Here is an 18,406-nt window from a genome sequence, read left to right on the forward strand (position 1 = left end):
GAATCCTTTCTTATAGTCACAGAATATTGGGTGATCAGCTCTAGAAAGACCATTGAAAGTGCTGTTAGAAAGCCTGTCGCCTAAAATATCAATTTTTAATTAAAAACACAGGAAGTTGGAGTTTTTTAAGAAAACTAATAATTTTAAAGAAAGAGATTCAGCATTTTGGACTGTCCATGCTAGCTAGAGCCTATTTTAACAACTCCCAGTTCCAAAGACCAACAACTAGCCAGGGACCATTGCGCAAGATGCAGAAGGTAGCCCCTTTGAGTGCCTTTTGCTTTCATGGCTGATGCTTGCACTTCTATCACCAGACCTAAGAACAAGCTGTGCACACATCGGCAATGTCTAGAGGAAGTGGTGTCTTTCTGAGGTGTATAGTGGTGGACAGTCCTGAGGTGACTCTTCTGCGTATCCGGTCCCTATTCCTACCCCTATCCTGTTGGGCTGTGTGTGCAAAATCCAGTTGTACTCTGCACAGAACACTTTCTGCAGTGCTTTCCTTACATCGCTAACCACCTAGGCTCAAGCCCTATACTTAGACTACTAAGGGAAAGAACCTTAAAATTCAGACTCAAAGGGGACAAACGTTCTTCTCCCAACTCTTAGCAGAAAATAGGAGATTACAGCGGTGGGCCAAAGGTATCTCCCTCAGCGCTTTTAAATTTAAAATCACGGTCACCGAACTCATAATAACTTTGCAGATTAGAGATTGTCTTTATTACTCTTCCATAGTCCCACACAGCTCTGCTCAAATCCTCGCTCCCTAATTGCCTCCTCTTCCCCTTCTCTCCCTTCTTTTTCTCCATTCTCTCTGTTTCTCTCTTCTGCTTTCAAATACTCCTTTAGAAACTTTGCTGCTGCATATGAGGGAAAACATCTGATTTTGTCTGCATCTGGCTTCTAGCCCTAATATGATGTAACCTCCATTCACATCCATTGCCCAGGAGATGACGTGATTTCATTCTTTTCGTGTGTATAGACATTGTTTTATTCTCCACCTGTTGAAAGGCAATAATCGTATCTTAGCCATTGTGATGATTGTTGCACTCCCCTTCAGGTATATATCCAGGAGTGGTATATCTGGATTATATGTCTGTTTTAGATTTCTGTTTTGCGTTTTGTTTTAGTGGGTTGGTGGGTTTTGTGGGGGAGAGGTTGTTTGATTTTTTTGGTGTTTTTGATGCTGATTCTTGCACATGCTAATTTGTCCTACCATTGAGCTATCTGTCCAGCCCTTCGCTTTCGAAATGTCTGGCTGGTAGCTGAAGGTACCTTTGCAACCTATTTCACTCCGGCTGGGCTGGAATTCTGAAGCCAAACCTCTGCGTCCCAGTGTTGGGATCACAGGCCTGTACTGCCACATCCAGCTAATTTTAGTTTCTTGAGGAGTTTTCATATTGTTTCCATAATGGGCAGATTAATGTTACTACACCGGCAGACCTTTGGTAAGTTTCGCAACTGCCATTCTCACATGGGTGAGATGGTCTCTCACTGCAGTTTTGATTTATTTTGTTGGTTATTAATGTGTTTTTAGGTAGTCCTCAGGTAACAAACATCTTCACATTTTAAAAAAAGCTGTAAAAGAACAAAAACAGCGGAAGCTGGAACTATGGCTCGGTGATTAAGAGCACTGGCTGCTCTTCCAGAGGACCAGAAAAATATGTCCCTTCATTTAAAAAAAAAAGTTTTTCCAAAAACACCATACACATGCATAAAGGAAATAGAGAAACAGCTCAACATAAAACAAACAGGTAATATTTGGGACCTAAGAAAAATTATAACAGAGAGGTTGGAGAGTTTGGAGCCCGGAAGCCTCTTCTGGAGCTTACACCTGCCCTGGCATTTGTCTCTGTCCACGCCCTTCTCTGCTGGGAGACAAGGTCACTGCCTTCACATTTATCACAATAATTTTTTGTATTATTATCTATGTTCAAATCCTTCCAGTTACATCAACTGATTTAATTTTTTTTAGCTAGCATTTCCATGGTTTATCAAATTGAAGTTACAGCTGGGGCTTTTTAAACTCTTTTATGTCTCACGAACAAAGAAAGAAACAGTTGGACAGTTGAGTTTTTTTTTACAATTAGAAAAAGATGAATAGAATAAAAACAATTCATAGCATCATGTTTATTTAAGCACTAGCTAAACTTTCATTTACAAACAAATATTTTCAGGGCAAAAAAAAAAACACATACAAGACAATCATTATACCATTACATAAAATTAAACTTGCAGAATTTACAAATTAATATTCTGAGCAGACAGATAAATTATACATCCTTTAACAAAACCCAATCAAACAGCAGGTAGAAATTCATACAGCCATAATGCCAAATAATCTCTCTTTACAATCTACCTATTTACATTGTTTCCCACCACAAATGATAAAGGTCTACCAAGGTGTGCAAACACAGTATATTTAAAATATATTTAGCAGCTTATAAAAAATCAGAGGAAAGAGAAAGGATCTATTACTATGAAATAAAAAGAAATTAAAAGATAATAATAGAAACAATTCCATAGGAAAATAGATGAAAATATCTTTCTGTTAGGAAATCAACAACTCACCATCACAGAATACAGGCCCAGCACTAAAAGCACAGCAGCTGTGCGGTGCGTCCATGCTGGGCACAGAATGCAGAATAACTGAAAGCTTTGGTCAATACAGGTAAACATGAACATTTTAGCACAAACTGTTACCTTTCTTAGCAGACTCAGATCAAGTATGAGGAACCATCAACAATAGTTTCTGATTTTAATATTCCATTACACTGAAAGAGCCTTGAAATTTGGACCCCCTTGTAGACTGACAAAATTCCTGATGAGCAAGATGAACAGTTCCAAGATGTGTTCAAAAGGTGTCAGTTATGTGAACACATCAGAATGAGTTAACAGGGAGGAGTGTTTTACTCTGGGTATGCTTCTGGCTGCCACAAAAGCAGACATCTTAGAACTCAAATTACTTGAAAGTATCTTTTTATAGCTAGGCACAAAACTCCAGCCACAGTGAAAGTGTGATTCAAGCAATACATCAATTGTAAGAAGCCTATGTGTTGGTAGATATTAATATTACACATACAAGACAGTGCAGTTTGATTAGAATACATTTTTATCTAGCAGATAGGTTCCGATATATTTCCAGTTGATTCCATTAATAATAAGTGCAGGGCATCATCTTCATTAAGGAACACAGAGCATCCTCACAGTGTCAGTGTATGCTAATCTCCCGTCATGTTTAATTACTGGCCGTATCTTCAGCCAGATCTCCTGTGTCAGAGATTTGGCCATCTTGCAAATTGTGGGCTTTCCAGATTCTCACAGTCCGATCACTACAAGACAATAAATTTAAAATGGACATATGAGCAGAGGCAGAAATGTCCAAATAGCTCTCAGAATGACTTACAAAATCAATTTGACTCAAAGGTCTTTCATTAATGCACGTAAAAGTTGTGCAATGTTGCATAAGAAGAGCAAACGCAAACTCGTAGAATGCTTCCTGCCTGGAATGATTCTGCATCACACAGCACAGAGAGGAGAAAAATGCATAGAGAGCACCAAGCTGAAGACACGGGAAGCGGGATCTGGAGTCTACAGAACTGGGAATTTACCCAGCCAAGACCCAAGGTTGCAGGATCTATTCAGGGAAGGACTTTGTAAACCTCTATAGGAGTCAAGTCTTGTGTTCCATTGGAATAATAGAGCGCTTCTTAGACTGGAGCTCAAGAATCAGTTTTGATTAATAAAAGACCAGTGCCACTGAGTAAAATTATTTTTTGTACTTCATTAAGACGGTCAATGCTGACTTGGCAGAGGTTGAACTATCACCCATGATTAGTAATCTCCTATTTTATATTATTTACTTATTAATTTATTTATGTCATATATATTTTTAAATGTAGCCTTTCAAATTTAAATATATTTTATTTAAATATAAAATTAATATATTTTGTTTACCTATATTACATATTATTATAAATTACAAGATTAGTTATAAGAGCTCTGTTGAGGTAAAATCTTCTGAGACTCATTGAAGCAATGGAAAAGTATTTCCACAGGGTCAACATCAAAAAGAAGGGGTTCAAAGGGGGCAAGGCTGCACTTCAAGCGAACAGCAAACAGTGAGAGGCCGCTGATGAAGAAGCATCCTCCGGTACAGTGGAGAACCAGGGTGTGAAGAAGACAGAGCCATGAAGATTCTGCCAAGGATAGTGGCAGATCTGCAATGGGACTTGCCTGTGCCCCTAAGACAAGCTGTGTGTGCCAGGGATGGCAGAGCTGGAGAACTGGGCCTGTCCAAAAATGTTAGAGGCAGAGTACTACTCAGTAAGTCCCAGATACCTGACATTGAGCTATGGAGCTAGTTTGTTGGTTTGTTTTAATCTCATTTATTTATATGCCCAGGTTTTTCCCTTTTGAAATATGAAAGTATGAAATTAGTTTATTTTACAGGAGTCAGCTGTTAAGAGACTAGATTTTTAAAGGCTTTGGAACTTATAAAAGTTGCATCAAATCTTGGAGGCAAAGAATTGAAAAGTTATGGGATTGTGGTTTAAAATGGTGTGTCTGTGTGTCAAGTGGTCAAGGGGAGAGTGTTCGAGTTAGCTTTAACTGTCATCCTGACACAGCCTAGAGTAACGTGGGAGGAAAGTCAACTGAAGAATTGCCCGGATCATATTGACTCGTGTGCATGTCTATGGGAAGTTGTCTAAATTATTAATTGATGTAGGAGGGTCCAGCCTGCTGTCCACAGCACCATTCCCAGGGCTGTATAAGAAAGCTAGCTAGGCATGAGCCTGTGAACGATCTGGGAAGCAGCATTCCTCCACAGTTTCTGCTTCGAGTTCCTGCTTGACTTCCCTTGATGATGGACTGTAAACTGTTACAATCCGCTCTAACTTGCTGCTGGTCAGTGTTTTGTCACAGCAACAGAAGGGAACCCAAAACTCCTTTAAAAAAATGCTTTATGGATAGTAGGTCCTATGAAATGTTTGATAGGTAAAATATAAATAGCACTCGCTTTAAAATAGACCTTTGAAGCTAAGGATGTAGCTCAGTAGTAGAGTAATCGCCAAGCAAGCATAAGACCCAAGGTTCCATCGGAGTACCATCCCCTATACACAAAAGTATTTAGCTTCTTAGATTCTATTGGCATCTAATTGTCCTTGAGTAACAGTGAAAAGTTTAATTCTCAAAAAAATGAGATCATCACATGAAAGGTAAGTATAGTTAGAGACCTACACATCAATCCCTGGGACTCAGTGATATACAATACTTAGTCTTATCTTAAATACATTATTTTCATGGCCTATGTCGCCCTAGGTCACCTGAGCTGTAGCCATCCCTCATCAGAGAAGAACCTATTTGGTATTCGTGACACCCTAGACTCAATCCTCAGCAGAGAAACAATAAAGAAGAAGAATAGGGCATTTAGCAATAAAATGCAAACACAGGCAAGCAATCCGGACTTGGAGCTGATGCTGATTGCAGTACACACTGCACGGCTGCAATGGCAGTCTTTCTACCTTGCTCAGGGATCTGAAATGCCACCCACAGGAGGCCTCCCTCCCTCCATTACTGCTGTTTCCTAACCCCACCCTTGCTCGCTGTCATCATTGCAGTTTTCCCTTCCTTGTTTCCTGCTCCTTCTCGTTGGAATAGAAGGTAGAGTTTGTGTCTGCTCTGCTTTCTGCTCCCTTCCTAAGAAGGTTCATTATGAATACTCAAATAAACAAGAAAGGAATTAGTCAATCGAACTCTTTACAGGAGGGAGGAAACATGTTATTACCACCTTCTTATATATTAAGTGGAGAATGAAACACAAAGATTGTTAAAAGATAATTTGTTCTAAATATAAATCATAGCAAATTAGCTGCTCTTCTAAAGACAGAAAAATTCAAAGTTTGTCATTAATGAATTTTTTTAAGTCACCAAGAAAAGACCTGGTGTCAGATTCACGATATGCAGGGTACTAACATGGAAGTAACGTACCATTCTCAAGCTAGCCTAAACTTGTAATGTATATCAGAAATTATAATTTAGGAGCCAGGTATGATGGCACACCGCTACACTCTCATCTCCTGGGTACTAAGACAGAAGGATGATGAGTTCTAAGCCAGTCTGGACTAAAGAGCAAGGTCATATTACAAAAATCAATAAAAGTAAATCACTCATCATGAACCAGTTGCTAGGATGGCTGTAAAGAGAGAGGGATCTCCCCACCCCCCGGCCACGTTTGCAAATACTACAGCCTACAGGATTTGTTCAGTCTAAACACAAGCAACCCACCCAGAGCACAACCACGGGAGGAAACTTACTCGGCTGCAGTGAAGACGTGGGTGGAATTAACACAGATGGCATTGATGGGACTGTCATGACCTCTCATCTCTCCAACAGGCACAAAAGTGTCCACGTTCCAGAGTTTCAAAATACCGCCTCTGCAGCCACTGAGTAAAACCGGGTGGCCTGGCACCAGGCCCAGGGCACAGACCCAGTCCTTGTGTGCGTTCGGGACTTGCTGGGAGAGAAGAGAGAAGGCAGCATGGGAGAGGTATCTTTCAAAACCAGTGGCCACACCAAAAGTGGTCATAGGACTTTTAGCGGTGAAACTCAGTCAGGGGTGCAGAACGTTCTCAAAGTTACCAAGGCCCATTTCCACACATTTCAGCAATTTTAACAATAAATCTACAACCTGCTTCCCAGTTTCCAACACTGTTTTCAGCATTAAAAACATAGCATTAGTAATCTATAGCATCTAAACGACTCAGAAAACACACAAAAGTTTTCTCCTTTTTCATTACCTAAAATATCCATAACAAAACAAGCTTGAAAACTACAAACTGGCATGCATATAGATTAGAAGAACTGCCTCGTGAAAGCAGTCTTACACTTTGCTAGAGAATATGCAGGCCTGAGGAAAATGGGAGTTTATCTATTTCATGATGAAGACACACAAAAAAGTACGACTAGATAATATCATATGACCAGATTTTATGTATAAACATTTATGTTCACAATATTAAAAATTACCACTATGCGTATATATCTATAAAAGAGTCTGAAGTGTTCTTCTAATGTTCATGCTACTTGTGCATTTTGTCTTTAGCGACAGCCTGGAAGCAGGGAAGGGGTAGCAGCTGTAATGCATACATGCAGAGAATTGCAAACAGATTTCTCTGTTTACTAATTTCTTCCCTGATACACTGCAGCCCCGCACTCATTCTATAGGAAATGGAAGCACTGCCTACTGGACTCGAGAAAATATTCCCAGGACTGAGGAGTCTCTCAACTCTAGGCGATCTTCATGTAGCTTGGGGCAAATGTAAATGTTCTACCTGAAGGTAGTATTTAATAAAGAGATCTACACAATATTCTCCATCTTTCAACTTTTAGTAGTGGCACATCTTTTCTTTTCTTTTCTTTTTTTCTTTTTTTTTTTTTTTTTGGTTTTTCGAGACAGGGTTTCTCTGTGGCTTTAGAGCCTGTCCTGGAACTAGCTCTTGTAGACCAGGCTGGTCTCGAACTCACAGAGATCCGCCTGCCTCTGCCTCCCGAGTGCTGGGATTAAAGGCATGCGCCACCACCGCCCGGCTTGGCACATCTTTTCTTACCAAGCATGTATTTGTTGAATGTTTACCAACTTACCACTATGATGGAAGTAACTTTATTGGGAATTAAAGTACAGAAAATATATTTGATATTGAAAGTGGAAATTTTAATGCAAATCTACACAACCTCCATTCTCACCCTGTGAGTCACAGCCTAAGGGGGGGTGCATTTCAAATGACCTTTCACAGAGGCTACCTATGTCCATCAGAAAACATAAATATTTACATTACAAACCATAACAGTAATATAATTAAGTTATGAAGTGCAATGAAAATTTTATGGTTGGGGGTCACCACAATGTGAGTACTATATTAAAGGGTTACAGCATTAGGAAGGCTGGGAACCACTGATAGAGAAGACCAATGAGATTTTTAAAGTTTGGATCTAGTTAAATTTGGTTTGTGATGTTTAAATTTATTTGCAAATTGTTTTATAATAAAGACTGTAACATTATATTGAAAAAATTTTAGAAATCTTTAAGAGAAACCCCTGTTAAAGCAATGAGAATCTATATAGAACCCCCAAGTTGTTGGATGACTCCTGTGTGGTCTTGAAATAGTCACTTCATACCATGAAGAGTTTCTGAATTACCTGAAGAAGACCTTTCTGAGCCAAGTCCCACTTCTTGATTCCATTGTCTCTGGACCCACTGAATAGATTATCCCCTTGAATGGTCAGTGCTTCTATGCCGTCATAATGAGGAGGCTCAAAGTTGTGGGTGGGGCTTACAGTTCCAAGAGCCCCTCCGGTCACATCAAACATCTACAAGAGAGAATCAGAAAGACAGTAGTCATCCGTGGGACTTTTAAACACACGTTTCCATGCGCCCATTCACAGGAAGACAAAGGTGCATCTAAGCGACTTGTTAGCTGGACAAACTTTGCAGGAATGACACTGAGGGACACTCCGAGCCCCATTCACACTGACTGTTTGCACGTCACAGCCGCAAACTTCACGAAAAGGAATTGGATTTTTTTCATGTATGAACAAGGAAATGTGACATTCAATACTAAAGATGATATATATCAATACATTTAAAATTGAAATAATATCATGTTGTTCAGTTAAAGTTAGGTAGATTTTCAGTTCCAGATTCTTTCCCAACCTATCCTTCAAACCTTTTCATTTTTCTCAGTCACTTGGCTTAAAAAGACAACCTTTGACTGAATAATATCAAAATCACTCAGTGGGAATATATATAGCTCAGTTGATAAAGTTCTTGCATAGTATGCATGAAACCCAGTGTCAGTCTCTAGGACTAAATAAAATTGGGTATAATGACTAATCTTGGTTGTCAGCTGGACACATCTGAGGAGAAGGAACATCAGCTGAGGAATTATCTCCATCAGATTAACATGTAGGCATGTCTGTGGAGCATTTCCTAGATTTACAAGTAAAGTGGAAGAGCCCACTATAAGTGGTAGCATCCCTAGGCAGGCAAGGCTGGGCTGCATAAGAAAGGCAGCTAAACTTGAGCACTGGAGAAAACTCATAAACAGCATCCTTCTGTGTTTTCTCCTGCAGCCTCTACATCCAGGATCCTGCCTTGAGTTCCTGCCTTATATTCCCTTCATGTTGGGAATCTAAATAAACTCTTCTTCCCCAGGTAGGCTTTTCTTAGTGTCTTACCACTGCAACAGAGAAGCAAACTAGGAAGCTGGCATGTGATGGTACAAGTCTATAGTCCCTGCGCTTGGGAGCTAGAGGCAGGAAGATTATATGTTCAAGGTTATTTTGACCACAGAGAGTTCAAAGGCCAGCCTGGACTACATAATACCCTCTCTCAAAAGAAACAAAAACAACCAAATCGGTAACTATAAATAAAGTCTACAAAAACCAAAAAGCAAAGGGCCGAAAGTGGGGGAAGAGATCTGGTTAAGAGAAAGTGACCTTGCAAAGGGCTGGGAGTAAGTGACTGCGGAATGCTCTCAGCCCTAAGCAGGATATCTAGGTCACACCTCCAATGCTCAAGTGACATCGTAGAAGAGGAGGGCAGAAAGAAAGAATCAGAGGATGGGGAGTGCTACGAAACACTGTCTTCCATACGTGACGTGACCGGTGTACTCAAGAGTTCACAGCAGCTACGGTTGACTGCTTGACTGCTGAAGAGTGGGGCCTGTCAACACTCCATCACAGACAGAGGAGGCACGCATGAGAATGCTCCCCTCCCCAAGGAGAAAGTGACAACCAATATTTGCAAAAGGAGGGGGAGTTCCTGTTCTCATGCAAAAGAAAACTAAGAAGCTTAATCAACCTCAATGGTCACAGGAGAAAGAAAAGAGATGTGGGTCAGGGCTTCCATTAGTGAATACTTTGAACCTATTACTCAAGAATATGCAATTCCACCTCTATAATACACACTTTGATGTAGTGGTCTTTGGAGCCAGTGATGATTAGGTCTTGTCCATTGGAGATCTGGTCTACTGTAAGGCACATAACAGGGCCCAGGTGGCCAGTTAGCTTTCCTGTGGACTGGAACCTTAAAAGAGAAATAAAAGGACTGTTGAAAGCATTTCATAGCGTAAAGGAAGACTCATATAACCTATATTAGTTCATAATATTTTTTATTAATTTTCTTTTCGACTTCAGCCCTGCCTCTTGAAACCCTGGACAGAGTAACTCGAAATGACCAAATTAACATCCTAAGGTGGAAGCTGAGAAATACTTAGATCTTATTCCAAAGCTTAACACAATTTATGAAATAAGCAAAATTCTGAGAAATTATAAAAAGATAATATTAATTCCTCCAAGTAAACTTCAAACTAGTAAGTTCATGAACTCATGAAAGACATGACTAACCCTTTTAGACTCAATTTGTCTTTGAATAAAACATTGATATCACTGCTTATAACACCAATGAAGCTATCGCGGAAGTGGGGTTATTTTATTCTATACATACATGTAATATAGAACACAAGCACATACAGCATGTGCATATGTACATAAATACATTTATGTGCAGCTACGTATATGGGAAAATAGGTGAGCCCTTCATTAGTCCTTATAAAAACTGAACATGGCTAGAACTGGTATCTGACAGTGTAAGAATGAACAACGCTACATAGGCATGGTGGAACACAGCTGTGACCCCAACCTTCAGTTGAACTATGAAGTTCGAGGCCAGCCTGAACGAAACAGCAAGACTTTTTTTTAATGCGTGCAGTCAGTTGTCAGAGGGTAACAATGACCTCATGTGGCAGTCCTATCTTAAAGCAAGCTGCTGGAATACAGCAGTGCCTTTCACTTCTAGGCTATTAATATTACAGTTCCTCAAACCATGTTTTTCAGTCACTTTGTTAAGATAAACCTATATTTAACCCTGCTATTTAAAAAAAGAATAGATTTGCATTAACAAAGTAATTAAAAGAGCAGTTGTTTAAATCTGATCAAATCACTTTTTTTCGCCCCATTGAATATGTAAATTGCATTGCTATTTGCAAAATAAAATACAATTGTAACAGTTTTCTAAATGGGAGCTAGAGGGAATGTGGAAGTTAGATCTCAAACATTATTGTTATTAGTATTTAGAGCTGTATTTGATATATGCAAGAGATGCATTTTCTAAAAGTTCTACCTTTTCAAGTCCCACATCCTGACAGCATTTCCAGAGGCCGCGTAGAGGAAAGTGCCAGTTGGGTTTAGTGCAATCTGATTGATCTGGCTCTCTCCAGAGGGAATAGCTACTGTCCGGCTGGCACTTGCAGAACAAGCTTCTCCAAGAGTAACTTGACCCGAAGATCTAGTGAGTAAGTAATAACAAAGTAAAATAAATAATAACAAAGCAACACAAGTCATGCTTTCTGCCATAAGCTTCCTAAATTCTCAAGAGCCTGGCTGTGGACAACAGCAGGAGCCTGCGTGCTCATGGCCACATTCACAGTACCTAGCACCAAGCAGGTGGTCACACCATGAACAAATAATGGCCAACGGGGAGAATACGTGAATGAAGGTACCAGGGAGATCCCGTCTAAACTCTTAATGTGTGTGTAAATCCTTCCTCAATACCAACAATGGTCAGTTTAGTCATTTTCCAGGGACTGATGCTTTCAGAAATCACTTTATTTCATAAGGTAGTAAATTGTGTGCTCAAGCATTGCCTTAGCATTTGGGAAAGGGAAACTATGAAATCCACACTTAGTGGCAGATTAATCCAATCTGTCTTTTCCTTTTCTCACTCCAGTCTTTGTTGTGCTCAACTTTTCACAGTGAACAATTAAACATACTCTGAGACGTAGGTGTCTTTTAAAAACTAAAGCTGTCATCAGTTATTTAAAACTATAATCAGTTTTATAAAAAAAAAAAAACAAAGCATCTCTTGGTGTGTGTTTTCAAGGTACTTACGTTAATGTTCGAATGCACTTTGCTGAGTCTCTGATATCCCACACCTTAATATAAGATGTTGACACTGTGAAGACCAAACTGGTATAATTGCAGTATTTTACAGATACAACGTTGTTAGGGTGAACCCCTAGTGACATAATTTCCTGTCCAGTCACAAGATTCCAAACTTTACAGGTACGATCTAAAACAAAAGAAATTAAAATCAAAGCAGAAGAAATGCTGTTGACATGAAATATTTTAGGTTCTTTTAACAACAGAAATTATTTTTAAACAATAGTCCACCCTGGGAACCAAAGAGCAAAGGATGGTGATCTTCTCCAACTCTCCGGCACTAGACATCATTGTACATCCTTCAATGTCTGTGGAAACTTCATAGGCAAGAGAGGTAAAGTGGATCTAACCTAAGTGAGGTGTGTCTGGTGTCTGCCTTACTGTTTTAGGTTCCTATAATAGGTTCTTATAATGTAGCAAAGGGGCTAATAGTGCAAGACTGGAGGTTTCTCAATCTGGTTTGAAATACTAGCTAAATTAACACAAGAAAAAACACTTTAGTATCTTGAGTTTCTTTATCTGTAACATGAAGCTGCAACATGTAGCTCACGGGAGCTGTTGTACTGAGACGAGACACATTTGTATCATGTCTCACCATCTCTGACATGTTTATAAGAAGTAGGGCTTGCTACTATCTTTTTGCAAAATTATATATTTTAGTGGTCTTTGATAAATTTGTATGTATACTATCCATTTCAAAAGCTAGAACACAGTATGCAGTAAGGGTCAATCACTGAAGCAAGGCGTGCTCTTACAACACTGAGTTCACAAATATAAACAGTGGATTTACTCCCTTACCCACTAAGCAACAACTTTATATTTTATGCAATTGAGAAACTAAACCAGCACATCAAATTCACTTGATTTAAGTAGTCTTTTCAATGATTCTGTTTTAAAGCTATTTTTAAATATATACACGAGCATTAGGTGATTACTAGCATCTTTCATTTTTAACTTTATTTTTCATTATGTGCATGGGTGTATATTTGTGTGGAGGTTTGTGCACATGAGTGCAGGTGCACGTGAAGGCCACAAGGGGTGCCAGATCCCCCGAAACTGGAGTTACAGGCAGTTGTGGGCTGCATAGCACGGGTTCTGGGAACAACTACAATCCTACAGACCAGCACTACACAGTCTGCACCACCAAGCGGTCTCTCCAGCCATGGCTAGCACCTTTTGATCCAGTGAAGAGGAGATCGTCGGTAGAATCCACACAGAGCACAGCTTTCGTGTGCCCTTCAGCTATGTGAACACACTGGAGTGACGATGGTCTGATTCCTTTGGAGGCAGGAAATGGGTTGATTATGCCCCTACAGTGGGGAAAAAGATTGACTTCAGCATCTCTATTATGAAAGGAGGCTTATCTTTTCCTACCATTTTTTAAAAAGCCTTTATAAATTATTATTAATATTCTCCAGATCATCCCCTTCATTCATTTGGTCAACAGGAAGCTGAGAAAGTGAGACACAACCATGGTAGAGCACATATGTTAATTAGGCATCCACTAGTGACTAGTTCTGCAAGCAGCGAAAGTGACAATGTACCTGGATTTTCTTATTAACCATTTCATCAATCTGATAATTCTTCCTTGTTATGACCAAAAGGGGGCAGAAATGATTGGCTGAAAGACCTGGCTTCATAGTGAGCAGCATGGAATTCTATGCCTAAAAGGAACATGCTGGAGAATGTGTCACACATAACTCCTAAGCTACACAGAAAGCAGTATAAAGATGGAAAGAAGTTACAGATATCGGATGGCCAGAAAATTAAGGGAAGATGATGTTCAAGGACCAGCAACTGAAAGGGGTGGAAAAACCTTTGATGATCTCAAAGATTTTAAAGTGGAAGATGCAGGAAGTCAAGCTCCCTGGGAGCTGCTTACAGATGCTGCTTCTGCAGTGTCTGGGCTATACAGCGGGCCATGCACAGGGGACTGAAGGGCTGTCAAATCACTGCCTGCCCCTAACTGGAAAGGGGTCTAAGGTAAGCTAGGAATGCAAGCAAGTGTCAGGAAAAGTGAGGATGAGAATAACCCAAGAACAGAGCGAACCAGTCACTCAAATGCACTGCTAGTTTTTCTTCTTGCTGCGAGCTACAACATTAAATGCTTCTGCTTTTAAATTATTAGTGTTACTATTAATAATTCTCTGAAGAAAATTCCATTAAAGAGGGAAAGGCATTATCAGTCCTTAGAAATCACAGAGGTTAATAAAGGGGAAAAAACACCTCAGACACTAACTTGTTGAGTCTCACATATTAAAAAAAATGGGTAAATCATAAACATTTCTGAAAGTAAATGTTCATCAGTACTACATAACACAGGCCGCCAATCTCAGGGGTATGCCCCCTGTACAGCTATTAGGTAGTTAACAAGGGTATATGGTGTACACATTTTACATTGACTCCAATAAGGTCCGAATGCCAGGCCTGCCAGAGAATGCTCTCGAGAAGTGTGAAGTGAACTGCTGTGTCACAGAGCTGCACAGCACAGAGTTGCTCTGGAAGATCGCTGGCATTCAATCAATCCTTCCCTGACCCTCAAAACAGACATGCCTTGCTAATTAAACTGATAGATTTAATAGCTGGATAATGCCCTGTGTTGCCTGGATAACAAAACTTACCCAAACAAGAAATCGTTTATATGTAGCACTAACATAATAATTGGGTAAAATTTAAACCTAGCACTAAAGCCAAAGACAGAAGAGAATTATATAAGAGAAAAACAGCTAACTTCCAGAGAGAGGGCTGTGCCTGTTCAGTACATGACCAAAGATTAGCAATGTGTGGTCCCTGTACCAATACTGCCAATGGCTTCTAGCAGAAGTAAACGTCTCAGCAGGATGTGCCTGTCCATCCACATTCTGCCCAGGCCATGTCAGGCCTTAGCTCAAGGAGCTGTATTTTAGGAACACTGAAGGTTAGAGTTTTTGCGAATTAAGGAAAAAGACAAGACAAGACAATAAAAGAACACATGCTGGAGAAAGGATGTAATTGTGTGATTGAAAGTCTAAACATTTAGAGGGATGTCATACACACAAAAAATTCTCAAAATCAATTCTCATGTAGCAGAAGACTTGGCTGGCAAAAAAAAAATGGATAGACGTGTAAAGGAAGTAAATAGGTTTATTTTTAAAACCATTATAATTAGGGTTTTTTTATACTGTAGTTATTTTGGGTTTCTTTTTTTTAACTTAGAAGTAAAAGAAATTCCAAGTCACTAAAAGTGACCCTTGAGATTATCTCTGGATATACAAAGACAAAGATTGCATACACATATATGCATATATAGACATATATACATATATATTCCAATTTATCTGCTGTGTGCAAAATTCCAGATTGAAATTAATAACTTGTTTGTAATATAAGAATCTATATATTTGGGCTGGGAGGTGATGACATAACCTTTAATCCCAGCACTTAAGAGGCAGAGGCAGGAGGATCTCTGAGTTTGAGTCCAGCCTGGTCTATAAGAGCTAGTTCCAGGACAGACTCCAAAGCTACAGAGAAACCTTGTCTCAAAAAACTAAAAAAAAAAAAAAAAATTAAAAAAGAATTTATGTTCTTGGTTGTGAGCCTAGCCTTTAATGTCTGAGCCATCTGTCCAGTCTTGTAATATAAGAATTTAAACAAATTAAACCTAGAATGGAAGAGACACCGTTCTCAAAAGTCTGAGTCTGCTGTTTAGAAATCCTGTTGATACAATATGCATAGCTATGAAATAATTCCATTAAATTTATAAGCATCGCTTCAAATATTTAAGAGGTGTTATTCTTCTGGTGAGGGCTACTACTATAACTGTATAAATAGATGAGAAATAATTAATTAAAAACTGTATCAGCAGCATAAGAGCTGCTTGGAACTCAAATGACACAAACCCTCCTCAGAACCCAATCACTTAAAAACCCTGTACCTCCAGATTCCCTACCCATGGGACTCAGCTCTCTCCTGATGTCACTCAACATAAACCCACCTTCCTGGAAAGCAGGAAGCTTCTGTTATTCTCACACTGTCTTTCTTGCTGCACATGGGTGTGTGGCATGCATATGTACATGCATGTTCCCACATAAGTTGGCCTACGTGAGTGGGGGCAGGTGCAAGTGCTTCCCATGCAGACAGGCCTAGGCTGCATCTTCCCAATGTCTGCATTTTCCTAGGCCGCTTTCTACCTTGTCTGTTGAGGAAGGTGGCTCTCCAAAACCTCAGCTACTCTAGCAGGTCGCCTTACTTTCTAGTGCTGCCCAGGAACAGCCCTACACTTGCCGAGCACAGTCCTCCCCACCTGCCTGGTACAGTCCTCCCCACCTGCCCGGTACAGTCCTCCACACCTTCCCGGTACAATCCTCCCCACCTGCCCGGTACAATCCTCCATACCTGCCTAGCACAGCCATCCACACCTGCCCAGGTACAGTCCTCCACACCTGCCCAGCACAGCCCTCCACACCTGCCCAGCACAGCCCTCCACACCTGCCCTGTACAGTCCTCCACACCTGCCCAGCACAGCCCTCCACACCTGCCCTGTACAGTCCTCCACACCTGCCCTGTACAGTCCTCCACAACTGCCCAGGCACAGTGCTCCACACCTACCCAGCACATCCCTCCACACCTGCCCAGCACAGTCCTCCACACCTGCCCTGTACAATCCTCCACACCTGCCCAGCACAGTCCTCCACACCTGCCCAGCACAGTCCTCTACACCTGCCCAGCTCAGCCCTCCACACCTGCCCAGCACAGCCCTCCACACCTGCCCAGGCATCATGTAGAATCCAAATTTTAGTCTTTATGCATCTACACCAACCATCTACCCTCTGAGACATCTCCCCAACCCATTCTATTTTATTTCAATACCACTGGTTATTCAGGGCTCTGAAGAAAAATAATCTCAATATTAAAAATTAAAAATATTTAATATTACTAGATAACTAAATTCTGAAGAAATATAATGTCAGTTTTAACAATTAAAAATATTAAATACTCACTAGGCAATTAAAGTGTTCTAAAATAGTCAGCATATTAGAGTTGGTAATATTTTATATAATTACTTTATACCACTAAAGATGACATAGAAACATGGGATGGAAAGCATACACATAAGGAGTCATTACCATATTCTAATTAATCTCTTTACATTCTGAAATATAAAAATGACCTTTAAAACAGTTCTTTAAGTTAAAGTATATACATTTGTACAACAATGCTGATCTGAGTGGAGAAAAAACACTTATTTTGTCCCATGCAAACCAGTAAAATAATAACACTGTGAGGTTGATCTTTCTCCCTTCCCCTGCCTACCTTCTGGAGGATCTGCTGATGTTCAAAAAAATGGCCACAAAAAAAGGAAAACGAAGGGAAAATGGGGAAGAGATAAATGGGTAAGTTTGGGAAGAGGAAGAGAGAAAGAAGAAAATATTTAGCCCTTCCCCATATCCATAACATGAAAAAAATGTAATGCTATTATTTTTTTAAATTTCACTTATCAGTTTAAAAATTTTAAATAAGTTCCTTTACTTTGTAATTTTGTCAGGGTAGTATCTTTTCTATAATTGATTATGCTGTTATGAAATGAACTTTTTACTTCAAATTGCTAAACCAACAAGGAAAGCTATGTATGTTATTCTTAGACTTTGAAAGAGCAAGCCCCCCGATGTCGACACTGGCGAAATATGATTATCTTTTACAGACAAAAAATAAGATTAAGGACAGCAACAAACAACCAGCTTCTAAGTGTTCATAAAAAGTGTTTGTTACTACTTTACAAGATATACTCACAGACACGTTAAAATTAACGTTTTATAGTATTAGTGCACTTACACGGCTTACAACAAGTTACGCATGCAATAAAAAAAAAACAGGTTTGCTTAGAGTTTCTAGGACATCAGTGGGAGGAAAGAACGTAGGGGAGACAGGAAGAAAGTACCTGTGCACCTCCGACAAAGAGGAGTCACTTTCATCAGACCTACGGTGAAAGAGTCGTGAGGAGAACAGATATCAAAACAGGTGAAGACATCAGACTAAAAATCAACAGCGCGGATAACAGAATCTTGTAAACACTGCCTTTGCGGCATCTGCTTTTCTGTTTGCAAATTTAGACAAAATATTAGACCCAGGTTTTCCACTGAGCTTGGGGGTAAGACTGTGTAACTATTACTGACCGAGACTCCACCTTCACCTTGAAAACTCAGGCCCTGGCAAGGAAAATTATCAAGAAACTGAACTGCATCACGACCAGGCTTCATTTTATGACTACCTGAAAGAAAACTCCCCAGTCCAGTAACTGCATGAATTTATTTTGATAGTTACTGTTTTAGATGGATGCTAATGCAGAAGTTTGACAAGTACATTCTATATCTGCACAGAAAGTAAATCACTCCAATATTTGAAGCCTATCATCGTTTTAACTGATTTC

The 18,406-nt window shown here is 39.8% G+C and overlaps 1 protein-coding gene across 9 annotated transcripts in view; it reads right to left on the reverse strand.

The window, feature by feature from the left end:
• Window positions 1-2,182: 2,182 nt before the first annotated feature.
• Kif21a (kinesin family member 21A) overlaps window positions 2,183-18,406 on the reverse strand; it is a 113,888-nt gene continuing 97,664 nt past the window's right edge. For 5 of the 9 annotated variants that reach the window (XM_038344266.1, XM_038344259.1, XM_038344265.1 and 2 more), the window contains 8 exons: window positions 17,918-17,956; window positions 13,174-13,310; window positions 11,950-12,130; window positions 11,183-11,347; window positions 9,970-10,087; window positions 8,200-8,370; window positions 6,318-6,517; window positions 2,183-3,332 (listed from right to left, as the gene is read on the reverse strand). In XM_038344266.1, the coding sequence (XP_038200194.1) occupies window positions 3,239-3,332; window positions 6,318-6,517; window positions 8,200-8,370; window positions 9,970-10,087; window positions 11,183-11,347; window positions 11,950-12,130; window positions 13,174-13,310; window positions 17,918-17,956 (1,105 nt within the window). In that variant the 3' untranslated portion in view covers window positions 2,183-3,238. The remainder of the gene's footprint in view (window positions 3,333-6,317; window positions 6,518-8,199; window positions 8,371-9,969; window positions 10,088-11,182; window positions 11,348-11,949; window positions 12,131-13,173; window positions 13,311-17,917; window positions 17,957-18,406) is intronic. The other 4 variants (XM_038344261.1, XM_038344267.1, XM_038344264.1 and 1 more) reach the window with 1 other exon arrangement.

The sequence above is a fragment of the Arvicola amphibius genome, chromosome 9 (assembly GCF_903992535.2).
Source record: "Arvicola amphibius chromosome 9, mArvAmp1.2, whole genome shotgun sequence".
Classification (NCBI taxonomy): domain Eukaryota; kingdom Metazoa; phylum Chordata; class Mammalia; order Rodentia; family Cricetidae; genus Arvicola; species Arvicola amphibius.